Below are 12727 nucleotides of genomic sequence, written 5' to 3'. Positions count from 1 at the left end.
TTAGACCCATTAGTAGATATATTTAGTGTTTTTCTCACCCAGCACAGTGCCTTGAAAGCAGTAGGTGCTCCATAAACTTTTCTTGTATGGGTAAGTGGATAAGCCCTGATCATAATTCTTTCCTCCATAAATGTTGAGATCAGTTGGAATAAATTCCAAGTCTCAGGATGAAGAGTAACCCCCCTGGTTATCCTCCAGTCAGTGACTGTTTATGTGTGGATGTAAAATGCTCATTTGTCCACTTTGCTCATTTATTCATCATTCATGTATTCATTCAACAACTATTGTGCTGAAAGCACAATACTGTTTTGGTTAAATAATCAAGACAAGGCACCTCATCTCCTGGGGAAGTCTCAGCTCCTGGGGGGCCCCACTACCCTCACCGACACCTCCTTTGGACTCAGCAGAGGGAAGCTTCTGGAACTGCTGGTGGACGGTGCTCCACTCTGCCCTGCCAACAGCCTCAGTGGTTGTACCCTAAGGGTCCTCACTGATCAGGGCACCTGAAACAGTGGTGTGCTCTCTCTTCACACATATGCTTTCAATATTGTTAATGGAAAAATAAATACTTGCTCATGATAAAACATACGTATGTGGGATCCACATATGTACATCTATGCAGGTCTCCCTTCGGAATCTGGTTGCCTCATGCCCCATCCTAGAAGCAAACACTGGCTTTGCTCTTCACATTAGTAGGACTAAAGTTCCCAGGCTAGCCCACATGTGTGTGTGTGCCCATTTTTACACAAATAGAAGGGTACTGCACTCACTTCTGCTCCTGGATTTTTTAAAGTAGTAGTTAATATGTAAAACTTAGAGGTCAACCTCCCAGAGCCCAGAGGAGTGCAGAGAAGGGCAGAAGGTTTATGTGAAGGGACATATGGGGAATACCCAGCACCCCAAGAATGACAAGATGAGGAGTGAGGAAGTGGCCCTTCCATTCCCCTGGCCCCCCTCTCACTTGCAAAACATGCTGAGGCACCTCCTTATTCTATGAGGTGTTTTCATTGCAGTCAGACACTGACAGCAGAGGAAGTGACTTCAGAAGAAGGGCTAATCATGTTGCGCTGCCAACATGACTCCTTGTAGACTCGGAAAGGCCACCAGCTGCCACCCCATCCCACCTGCAACTCATGTCCCCCACAATACCAGAAAATGAGTAGGTGACCACTACTCAAAGCTTTACCAGCCATTTCCTAAAGGATGCTGAGGCAGGCTTTGGTCACATGACATTAGTCTTACCTGAATTTTCTCCCCTCCCCAAGAGAATCAGAGAATTCGGGAGTAGCTTGTAAAGATTCTGGTAGCAGTGCTGTCGTTCAAATGCCTCACTGAGTACGCTCTTTTTTCTTTTTTCACTTTAATTCTTAGCTTCTTACTCCCTTCCCTCCCCTACAAATATTTTTCCTTAGAAGTCTTCCTCTAAATTTCCATTCCAAATGATACCTTTCAAGTTCAAAAAGTTCAGAGAAGGTATATAATAAATAATAATAATAATAATTGCTACCATTTATTCTCATTTAGTTTCACCACCACTATGTGAGAATATCTTTATTCCTTTTACAGAAAGTGAAACTGAGGCTTGGCCCAGTGAAGTAACGTGCCCAAGACCACACAGTTAAATGACAGACCTGGGTCTCCTGGCCTCTGCCTTCCTCAGAGGACCAAGAAGCAGACTGAGGGGCCCATATGGCCACTGCCCTCTCTCCACCAGTCCATACCTGTGGCCACATCTCCTGAGGCCAGGTTTGGGGTTGTTGAGAATTCCCAGCCCCTTATGAAGATTGGCTGTGTGCCAGCTGCTGGTACCAACTGCTGGACGTGCAAGTTTGCCGTGTGCCAGTGGTAGGGGGAGAGGGATAGTCAACATCACAGAAAGAACACTGGTTTGGGGGTCACTGTGGCTAGAGCAATGTATCCAGGCTCCACCACTTTCAGACTGTGTGATGTTGAGCCACTTACTGAACCTCTCTGAGCCTTAGTCTGTCCATCTGAGAACAGAGACAGTAATGGCACCTGTGTCACATAATGTTACCATAATGACAAGATAAAATAATATGCATTTTATCTTGGCACATCACCTGTGTTCTTCCCTTTCTTCTTCCAAGATGGGGCAACTTCCAGGCCCTATCCTGAGCATTGGAGGAATCTCAACATCTGTGAGCAAAGAAGCAAGCTACAGGGACCGCCTAAGGTGGAGTGGCAGGGGCATTGCAGGACATAAAGCAGGGACAGGGATGTTCCTCAATGCCCACTGTCCACAGTGACCGTGCCCTTAGTGGTCCTCCTCCCATCCCACTGCTGACCAGTACTGGGATTATCTGAAAAACAGAGTTGCCTGCAGTCAGCCACCACCTACCCACCAACTCAGATTCAACTCAGAGACTTGTCTCTCTCGGCAAAGAAACCTTCCTCCTTTCAGTGCCTCCCACCATCCCTCCATGCCTCTACACCAGCAGGCCCTTGCGGGGGCTACGTCCCTCCAGGAGGCCCCTGGCCTGCTGCTCTGGGACACTCCCCGGGCCCCCTGGGCTGCATTCCTCCGGGACACTCAGCACAGCGTATGGGATCATCTGTCCGTCTAGGCCGAGCCCCTTCGGGGACAGACACATTGTCCCATTCATCTTTGTGGCCCTAGTGTAGAGCAGTGCCTGGCACGTGATCATGGGTAAATTTCATTTGTAAGTGAACTGTGAGCGACACGAAGATGAATTAGGCCTGCTCCCCTCAGGGAGATGACGGCAAGGTGTCGGGACTGCCGCCCCACCCTCACGACTCAGTGGTCAGGCCGGGTCTGCAGCAGCAGCAGAGCAGTGGCGGTAAAGGCCTGTGGGACACAGAGCAAGGGAGAGCTGCTTCTGACTCAGGCAACTCGGGGAAGCCCGCACAGATGAGGCGGCTAGATGGGCTGGGGGACCCCTGCTTCGCAAGGGTCTGTGTGGATTAGACAGTGGAGACACCACGCAGGCTATGGGGCCATATTTTGTGCCCCCCACGGAGGGCTCACACTTGGCAAACTGATTTGCTTTCTCCTTTTCTCTCACTTTCAGGAGACCCCAGCATCTGCTCCATCTCCAACCCTGATTTTGTCATCTACTCTTCAGTGGTGTCCTTCTACCTGCCCTTTGGATTGACTGTCCTCGTCTATGCCAGGATCTATGTGGTGCTGAGACAGAGGAGGCGGAAACGGATCCTCACTCGGCAGAACAGCCAGTGCATCAGTGTCAGACCCGGCTTTCCCCAGCAGGTGAGCACCTGCAGGGGCGCAGGGAAGTCAGTACCCATGCTGTGGCCTCCCAGCCTGTGGCCAGCAACGCATACTTTGCCTGTACTGCCACACTGGGGACACGCAGCTGACACCCATCTTGTAATCTGCGGTGTTGTCTGTGCTTTAGAGGTAGGAAATCCATCCGAAAAGTGCTCTGATAGTCTTGCCAGAGTGCACATTATGTGGCAGGATTATAGGCGAGTTCCTGGGCTTGTTCAGCTTTCTTCCATTGCCCCCAAATGGCCAGCAGTTCCAATGTCACAGAGAGGATGAAGTTTTAGTGTGGCAGTTGTACCATGCACTTCTGGTCGATTCCCAAGACTGACTTTCCAGCCAGACCACTCATTCCAAGAACCACTGGGGTCCATCGAAACCTCTCTTCCTTACTCCATCTGACCTGGTGTCTAGGTCCTAACCAGCGGAGGGGATGGGATGTTGGTGATGCATTTTATTGGGTCTCTCTAGGCTCTGAAAAAGAAGGGTGCGTCAGCACTGATCTTCCAATGGCTTGGGCTGTAAATTCTGCTTATCCCAGTGCCTGGCACATGCTTCAATATGTCCTTCAAGCATGAATGGATGAATACCAGTCACTTGCAATCTGCTAGGAAAGGGATAGCAGGAATATTATACAGCCTCAGCCTTCATGGAGTTCTGAATCTAGACAAGCAAATTAAACACACCTCTACCCAGAGTTAACAGACAGCCCCAAATGGGATTGGATGTTTGCAAAATGTAACATGAAGGCAATTAAGCACCTAAATATTAAGTGCTATGGAGGTTATGAGAAGAGTGAGGTCAATATGCTCAGGAAAGGGCTTCACAGACAGAGTAAGAGCTGAATTTTATCTTGAAGGCAGGTCCAATTTAAATGTCTAGATCAACCTAGGAAGACCTGAAAGACTCAGACTCTCAAAGTCAAAGTCCCAGGGCTTTGAGAGAACAAGAATATTGGTTCCCATGAAATAGGAGGTCAGGACCTCAGGCTGAGGACATGAACATATTATATTCTAAGCATTGGCATCTATGTGGTTCAACTATGCAGAGCTTAACTCACAAGTTTTTCTCCTTCAACCCACCCTAGTCTTCCTGTCTGAGGCTGCACCCCATGCGGCAGTTTTCAATAAGGGCCAGATTCCCATCAGATGCCACAGGGCCAATGGTAAGTAAGCCATGTTTCTGATTATAGTAATAGAATAAGAGACCTTATCTCAAGATGCTGGCTTGAGTTGATTCCACTTTCACCCCAAAATGGAATCTAGCCCCAATCCCACACTTTGATCTACCATATATATAAGAGATCTGAGATCCTGCCTGATTTGAGCTTCAGGATAGGAATCATCAAACAATGTTCAGAAAGCATATGCCTATTGGGCTAGATCCCAGTGACTGGAACCAATGACTCTTGGATGTGGTATGAGGGTGCTATCCAGAGCCATGTGCCCAGAGGGAACAGGCCATCAACAAAAGACATGTGGGCAGAGCCAAGAAAAGCAGAGAAGGGAGGCTAATGTGAGACTTTCAAGTGCCCTATTTGCCACTGAACATGGGGAAATCCGAGACAATTTCATGGTACCCTGATCCTTGTCCTTCCAATTCAAGTCAGCCCTGCATCCCCAAGCAAGCTGAATGCAGAATGTAGCCTTAAGGTGTTAAACATAAGATGAGTATTCCTCTCCCTGAACTCCACAGTCAAGTAAATATTAGGAATGAAACTTCAAAAACTCACAATAATGAAGATCTGAGACTTTTCCAGTCTCTATAGAGTTAATTAACCACTTGTACACAAGCCTGATATAACAAAGACTTTTGCTATAAATTATTTTTTTAATAGACAAGAGGTTCAAAGTTTCCTATAGCAGATCCAAGGTCTGAGAAGACTCCAGGGAGGAAAGGTGATGACTACTAAGCAGAGTTTGGAGAACCAAGAGGCTGACATTGCCAGAAGTATAGAGAAATGGGTTCTGTCCTGCTATCTGGGAGTGCAGAGCTCTGCCAGCCAGACCCAAAGAAATTCAGTGTTTCCTCATGTCAGTCATGCAGGTAGTGATAAGGTTTTACAGAGAGAGCTAAAAAATACAACTCACCGATACATGATCTTGGAAGAATCACTTTCCTTCTATAGGACTGAATTTCCACATCTGTAAAATGCCAACAGAGTGCACCAGATTGGTGTTCTCAAATCTGAGATTTCATAGGCACTAAGGATTTGTCCCTAGTCCCCGAGTTTCCAAAATAATGCATTGGAGGTTAAATATAATCACTTGTAAAAGATTACCAGATGCCAGCACAATCATAAACATAATCTTGGTTATAAATGTTCATTCAGATAAAATACAAAATGCTTATATTAATTATTAGAAAACCCCATTAAAGTGAAAATCAAAACAATGTTTAAATATACTGTGCTAGAACCCCTACAAATACCTACATGGAATGCAGTTTTAGAAATACTGTATCATCTTAAAGGTACCTTGCATTCATTCATCCAACATTGTTTCTGAGTATGTACGGTGTACCAGCACTGCCTGTCTGGAAAATGGTGATTTCTCAAACTAAGAAGAGATTGATGAGAGTCACTGATACTGATTAACTTATTAGAAATATAGAAAAGGGAATTTACTGTAAGGATATCAAGTACTCCAACTCAGTGAGAAACCTGAAGAACAGCTTCAGAAGACGCTGCTCATGCCTAAGGAAGAATTTGATTAGAAGACCTAGGACACTGGACGTTTGACTGCACCGCTGATAGATGAATTCTTCTGAAGTCTCCCTGCTTTAGAAGCTCCAGTTTGAGGTCTTAGATGCGTATCTCCAATTGACCAGGCTTGGTCCATGTGCCAGAGTTCTAGATACCCAGTGGGAAGGTAGGGGAGTGAATACATGGCTTTTATGGCTTCAGTAATGGGAATTGAGGGGTCCTACCTGCTACTCAAGATTGGTGCCATGTCTGATTCTTCAAACATAGAAAGAAGTTCAGATATTGAGCGCACACAGACATCCCCCAACATTCTAGAAATATCCATGTATCTTCAGTTCTCCACTTTCAGAGTCTACTCATCCCAAACCCATTTCCCCCAAATTCTTTTCTATTTTACAAATGAGACTCAAAGACATTTAATTAATTTGCCTGGGGATACAGCTACTAAGTAGGGAAGCTGGGATGAAAATCTTGGGTTTTCTGTTTTTTATAACTTTTTATTATGGAAAATTTCAACAATAAAAATGTAGAAAAACAAATATAACAAATCCTTCAGTAGCCATCACCCAGCTTCAGCAATTCTCAACTCACGGCCAATCTTATTTCCCCAGCCCCCACTGGATTGTTCTGAAGCAAATACCAAATATCATAGCACTTCAGTCAAAAATATTTCTTCTATGGTTTATAAAATATAAAAATGTTTCATAAAACACTAACTAGAATACATTGCACTATACAAATTAATATTTTAATATCACTAAATAACCAATGTTCAAATTTCCCCAGTTGTCTTATAAATTTCCTATAGCTGGTTTATTTGAATCAAAATTCAAATAAGACCCATACTTCACAGTTGTTAAGTAGTGGCGGTATTGCACTTCAGTGGTTGAAGAAACTGAGTCATTTGTCTTATGGAGATTCCCACATACCAGATTTTTCTATTTACATCTAGTAGTGTCATTTAACATGTTCCTCTATATATCCAAGTAATTCCAAGTCAGAAAGGCCAGGCTATAATCCTGTGCTACCCTCCTCAAGGGATTATTGTGGTTCTCAAATGTTCTGTTTCTGGTAGGTGCTGTCTAGTTGTAAAGTGAGAAGCAGATTTCATGTACCTTAACCTTCCACGGTCCCACCACCAGGTGTGCCCTCAGTAGGTTTTGCACAAAGCTGCTTTCCTCTTCCTTGTTTGCATTTTCTTTCCTTTCCAGGAACATTCAGAAGATAAACAGTATCCCCAGAAATGTCAGGACCCTCTCTTGTCACACCTGCAGCCCCTCTCCCCTGGCGGGTCACAGATGGAGCTGAAGCGCTACTTCAGTATCTGCCAAGATACTGCCTTGGGGCAGCCGGGTTTCCCAGAAGCGGGAGAGTTTAAAAAGGAGGGTAGCACTCGGAACTCCCTCAGTCCCACCCTGGCACCCAAACTCAGCTTAGAGGTTCGAAAACTCAGTAATGGCAGGCTGTCGACATCCCTGAAGCTGGGGACCCTGCAGCCTCGGGGAGTGCCACTGCGGGAGAAGAAGGCCACCCAAATGCTGGCCGTTGTGCTTGGTGAGTCTGGGTCAGGTTGAGCTGGGTTGGGTTGACTTAGGTCGGTTAGGTTGAGTTTGGTGGAGCTGCTGGAGAGGACAAAGTTAACCACACTGGACATGAATTAGAAACCCAATGACTGTAGTATTTATAAATGCTTACAATACAATTTTAAAAGATTTGTGTATAAATGTTAACTCTGATGGGAATTCAAAAGACCCAGACTAAAATATGAAACCTAGACTATGAAATATGAACCTAGACAAGTCACCTAATTGAGCTATGTTTATCTGTTGTGTTTGTTATTTGTCATGTGCAGTTATAATGGGTAATAAATATGATAATGATTCAATAAAAGTGCCTGGCACATATTGGATATTTAATAAATGCTTATTTATTTAATAAATGCTTACTTATTCTAAAATATTAAGTCAAGAAATACAAATTCAGAAAGCTACTGTAATATGGTATGATGACATCTAGATTATTTTAAATACAGAGGAAAAAACACTGAAAATTAAATCACCAAGATATCAAAAGTGATTGTCTTTGCATGGTGTGTGGTTATTTTTCTTCTTCCTATTTTTCTGTGTTTATCAAGTATTCCATGACGTAAAGAAAAAAACTGATAAGTCACAGGTACCAAATAGAGTTAGTGAAGGCAATTCATCCTTCTCATTGCCACTGACAACCTCACCTTCTCATATCTTAGGGGCAGATGAGAACCCCTAGAAGTAATCTCTTCAATAGCAGGAATGTGCCAGTGCATCTTTAAGGTCTTCTTCTCTATCAGAACCTAGGATCATGTCTTGCATGGCTTGACATTAAATAAACATTTGAATTAAACTGAGAAGTATAAAAGACTAGTAAAGAAATATCTACTTAGTAAAGAACTAAGGATCAAGGATTAAATTAGAAAATTGATTTAGGAACAAAGGCCTGAGATAAATAAAAATATAAGCATGTAGTTTTCTCATCCACATAAAAAAAAGGGGCACTAATCACACCTACTATAAACGGTTGGTATAAAAATTAAATAGGCATATAAGATTTTCAGCATAGTGGCTGGTATAAGCAACTGTGAGCCATTTTCATGTTGTAACGAAAGGAGTAAGCAAACCTCTTACCTAGTTTCTCTCTTCCTTTGCAACCCAGGGACCTTCATTGTCTGCTGGCTGCCCTTCTTTCTGACCCACGTTCTCAATACCCATTGCCAAGCATGCCACGTATCCCCAGAGCTTTACAGTGCCACAACATGGCTAGGCTATGTGAACAGCGCCCTCAACCCCGTGATTTATACCACCTTCAATGTTGAGTTTCGCAAAGCCTTCCTCAAGATCCTGTCTTGCTGAAGGAAGAGAGGAGAGCACACTGCTTGTGCCCACCTTTAGCTACCAGGCCACTGGGCCACTGGCCAGGGTCTGCTCAGAAAGACTGCTGAGTTCTCTGGCATGCGGCAGGAAGAAGATTCCTGAAGCTAGGACATCCCTGAGTAGCAGGTGTAACCAACGGCTTCCTCCAAAACAGAATGTTCTATCTCCCCAGCTAAAATCTGACTTCCTTCTGGCAATCTTTGAGTGGTGGGGGCAGGGGAGGGGCCCTGAGTGATAAGCAATAATTCAGAAAGAAGCTGATACAACTTGACTCTACACACACACGTCACCAGAGGCATGATTCATTGCAGGGAAGGAAAAAATGGATGTATCTCATAATTCTCAACTTGCCAGGAGTCCTTGACATTTCAGCCAGTAAGCCGTCTTGCAGAACAGCCAGCCTGTCTTCCTTCAAATCTCTCATTAACTGTCAGGCTGACCTTGCCCTTTGTGGGCCCATTCCCTCTTGGTCATTCCTGTCATCCAGCGCATACTGAAACATAACACAGGCCAGTGCCTCTACCTCCCTGTAGAATCTGACTGGCTGCACTTGTGAGGGAAATTCCTCACCCTGAGGGAGACACCATCCCACATTGGGACCTGGGCTTCATTTCAAACCTCGCTACTCATGTATTTCAGCTCTAGCTAAGCAGGCCCCTGGATTCCATTCCCTTACTCTCAGAGCCCCAAGCCTGAGTAATTCAAGATGGGGATGTTAGCCGAGTAAAAGGAATGGCATTCCCACTATAGAATCACGGTTGAACTTGTGTTTCAGAACATGGTTTAGATATGCTCTTCATAACTACTCTGGGTAAGTTTTCTTACCCAGGCATCTCCACCTCCTGCTTAACAGAGACCCAGTACTTTCAGACCCTGAAAGCGTTCAGTATTAAGTATCTACAAAGTCCCAGGCTCTAGATGTATGACGATGAATAAGACAGCTCCTGCCTTCAAGGAGCCCAACCTCCTGCTCCCACGTTTGCCCATTTACTAGTTAAAGGGGGAAAGGGACCCACCTAGACTGCCAGAGGACCTCAGAGCTGAGGGCACAGGCAGGGTGCCTGTCCAAAACCATCACACAGTCTCTGGAAAGTCCTAGTGTGGACCGTGACATCACCTCTCCAACAACTGAGATTAAAGTTGTACTAGAAGCAAAGTGTCAGTGTCACTCAAAATTGCATTTAGAAGGTACTTAAATATTCTCACCATTCACCTTTTCACCTACAGAAGCTATTCTTATTGATTACAGAATCAAGATACAATTTATGGACATTTATGAAGTGTCATCATCCTGAACTTCAGTAAATTAACTGTTAAGAGCTATTAGTACATAGGCATGAGAGATGCCCACTGCAGTGCTGTTAAAACTTCAACGTGCACAAGAACTTTACAAGGAATCCAAGGCTTCTCTTTGCCCCATCTTTATTCCTCTAACCCCTAATGTATAAGAAGGAAATATATACCCTCAGTGAGTTGATTACCTGTTACTCCTGAATGCTGTTAACGCCAGTATTTTTTAATGTTTTTGTCTGTGACAGTGTTTATATTGTAACTCGCTGGGAAAATTCTGTCTGCCCACTAGTTCTTGTACCTCAAGCCATCTAGCTTATAGGTTTATGGAGCAAGAAGAACTGGGGACTGAGACAATTAGATATCTGGAGAAGTAAAAGGACATGATTCCTAGGTTTGTCCATGAAAAATAAGCAGCAAACAAGTGGGACAGTGGGGTAAACATCATAGAATTCTATGTTAAATCAGAGTTCTAAATATAAAAACAGAGAGCATTAACATTAGTATATTTGAGAGAAAGAATGATAGCAAATATTTTGTATCCTTCCTTTACATTAGTCATTAGACCTTTATGATAACCTTAGGAAATAAATTTGTAGACTTGGAAACTACAGCCGAGTCGGCCCCAGCTCACAGAGAGCTTGCAGTGCTGGGACACAAGCCGATGCAATTAACAACCATGGCACACTGCTTCCCACCAGAGAGGTAAAGGGGTAGAAAGAAAAATAAGGCAAGAAAAAGATGGATTGAAGATATCTGAGAGAGCCTCAGCCTAACTCACCTGCTTCCACCCTTAGATCTTCCAAAGAACCCAGCCCAAGGCATTATACTCACTCTTGCCATATTCATTTCTGAAATAGTCACATGGGATATCTATAATCTATTTTCATAGAATCATGAGATAGATTTCAGAGAGTATTTGGTTCTACTTTCTCATTTATGTAAAAGGAAACTGGGGTCCAGAACTGTCATCCCAGTTGGTTCATGACAGATAAGCACTCAGATCTGCTGAATCCTAGGTCAGTGCTGTCTCTGCCTTACCACACTCCCCAAGAGCCCCATAAAAACTACAAACCCCATGCAGATACAAAGAGAAAGTCATTTGTCACCTCCACCATTAAACTGCGAGGCACCTTTTCCCTAGACACCCTTATCCCTAATCTGAGCCAATAACTCCTTCCCAGAGCTTTCTTCAAATGCAGGAAGAGCCTCCTGGGGGGATTGCAAACACATCTCCCAGACACTCACTTAAGCCTCTTCACCCTGGGATTCTTCATTCTATCTTTTCTACCTCTACAGTTCCACCATCAACCAGAACACATAACTGCAGAGCTGGCTAACTTTCAGAGCCAGCATGGCTAAAAGTTCCAGGAGAGATGTTGGTCTGGATGAGGCAGAACAGAGTTCTTGGGGCAACCTGCCCTGGAGCCCAGAGAAGCCTCAGAACTGCCCACACTATTTGAATGAAATGCAAACAGTATAATGGAAACCCAAAGAGATTACAAACATTTAACTCTGGGCCATAAGTAAATATTTCCTTCTTCCAGGACACCATCATCTAAAACTCCCTTTATTAAGTCAATTATTTATTCAATAAATATTGATTGATCATCTTCTATGTGCCAGGCATGGTGCTTAGTGCTGAGAAACATCACCAAGAAAGACATGGTTCCTGCCCCCAGAAGCTTGTAGTCCAGTGGGAAGGTAGAATTTATATGTACCATGATTACCTGCTTTTTGTCTGTAGGAAAGGGAATTCATAGCATTTGGAAATCTACTTTCAGTCTTAAGAGGATTTCCCTGGCAAGTATGGTAGTAGAATGGGTGTTCCAGGTAAAGTAAATCTCTGAAGAACTAAAAATAAAAACAAGTAAGGAGCATGCTCAGATAAAACTCCATCTGGCTGTAGAGAAGAGACCCTAGGGATAGGACAAGAAAAAAGGGGGCCTCACATTTGGAGAACACCTCAGCTCTGCTCAGGCGGCAGCTGAGCTGGTGCTGGCTAAAGACCTCTAGGTCTTTCCCCAACTTTCCTCCGTGTGGCAACACACACACATCATAGAACATCCATTGCTGACCTACTTATCTACTTCCCTTTGAGCTATGGTGAATTTCAACAAATGCCGGATTCAATTTGAATTCTTTGCTCTTTTCTCTACAAGAAGGGGAATGGCTGGTTGAATGGATGTAGAGTCAGAGACGGTTAAAATGAAGGCAGCTCAGAGAGTTGGGTCATAACTCCAGGGAAGTCAGGCAAAGAGAATTGTTTTCCTGAATGCAGAGAGACAGAAAGGTTAAGGGATTCGCTCAGAATTGGTTGTTTCCTGGAGGTCCTGATGCCCAGGTCTGTGCTCCAAACATTTGGTATCTGCTGACATCAGAAAACTGAAAGAGCTTAATTTGAATCAACACACAGAGAGCAGAGAGGGGATGACAGGCAATTAACTTGATTCTTCCTTTCTACCTAATTCTCTCCTCATCAGCTTATAAAGAGAATGAGTTTCCATGACTACCTCCTGACACAGAGATTCAGTTGAGGGTGATGCCAATGTCAGCTCAGCTCTG

General features: G+C 44.1%; 1 protein-coding gene across 2 annotated transcripts in view; it reads left to right on the top strand.

The window, feature by feature from the left end:
• DRD3 (dopamine receptor D3) overlaps window positions 1-11725 on the top strand; it is a 43957-nt gene extending 32232 nt beyond the window's left edge. The window contains exons 5-8 of one of the 2 annotated variants that reach the window (XM_036883481.2): window positions 3051-3247; window positions 4350-4427; window positions 7241-7520; window positions 8655-11725. In XM_036883481.2, the coding sequence (XP_036739376.2) occupies window positions 3051-3247; window positions 4350-4427; window positions 7241-7520; window positions 8655-8851 (752 nt within the window). In that variant the 3' untranslated portion in view covers window positions 8852-11725. Of the gene's footprint in view, window positions 1-3050; window positions 3248-4349; window positions 4428-7177; window positions 7521-8654 lie in introns of both variants that reach the window. The other variant, XM_036883480.2, reaches the window with a different exon arrangement.
• Window positions 11726-12727: the final 1002 nt, after the last annotated feature.

The sequence above is a fragment of the Manis pentadactyla genome, chromosome 1 (genome assembly GCF_030020395.1).
Source record: "Manis pentadactyla isolate mManPen7 chromosome 1, mManPen7.hap1, whole genome shotgun sequence".
Lineage (NCBI taxonomy): Eukaryota > Metazoa > Chordata > Mammalia > Pholidota > Manidae > Manis > Manis pentadactyla.
The sequence above is the reverse complement of the archived record's forward strand: the minus strand, read 5'-3'. Positions and strand labels throughout refer to the sequence as shown.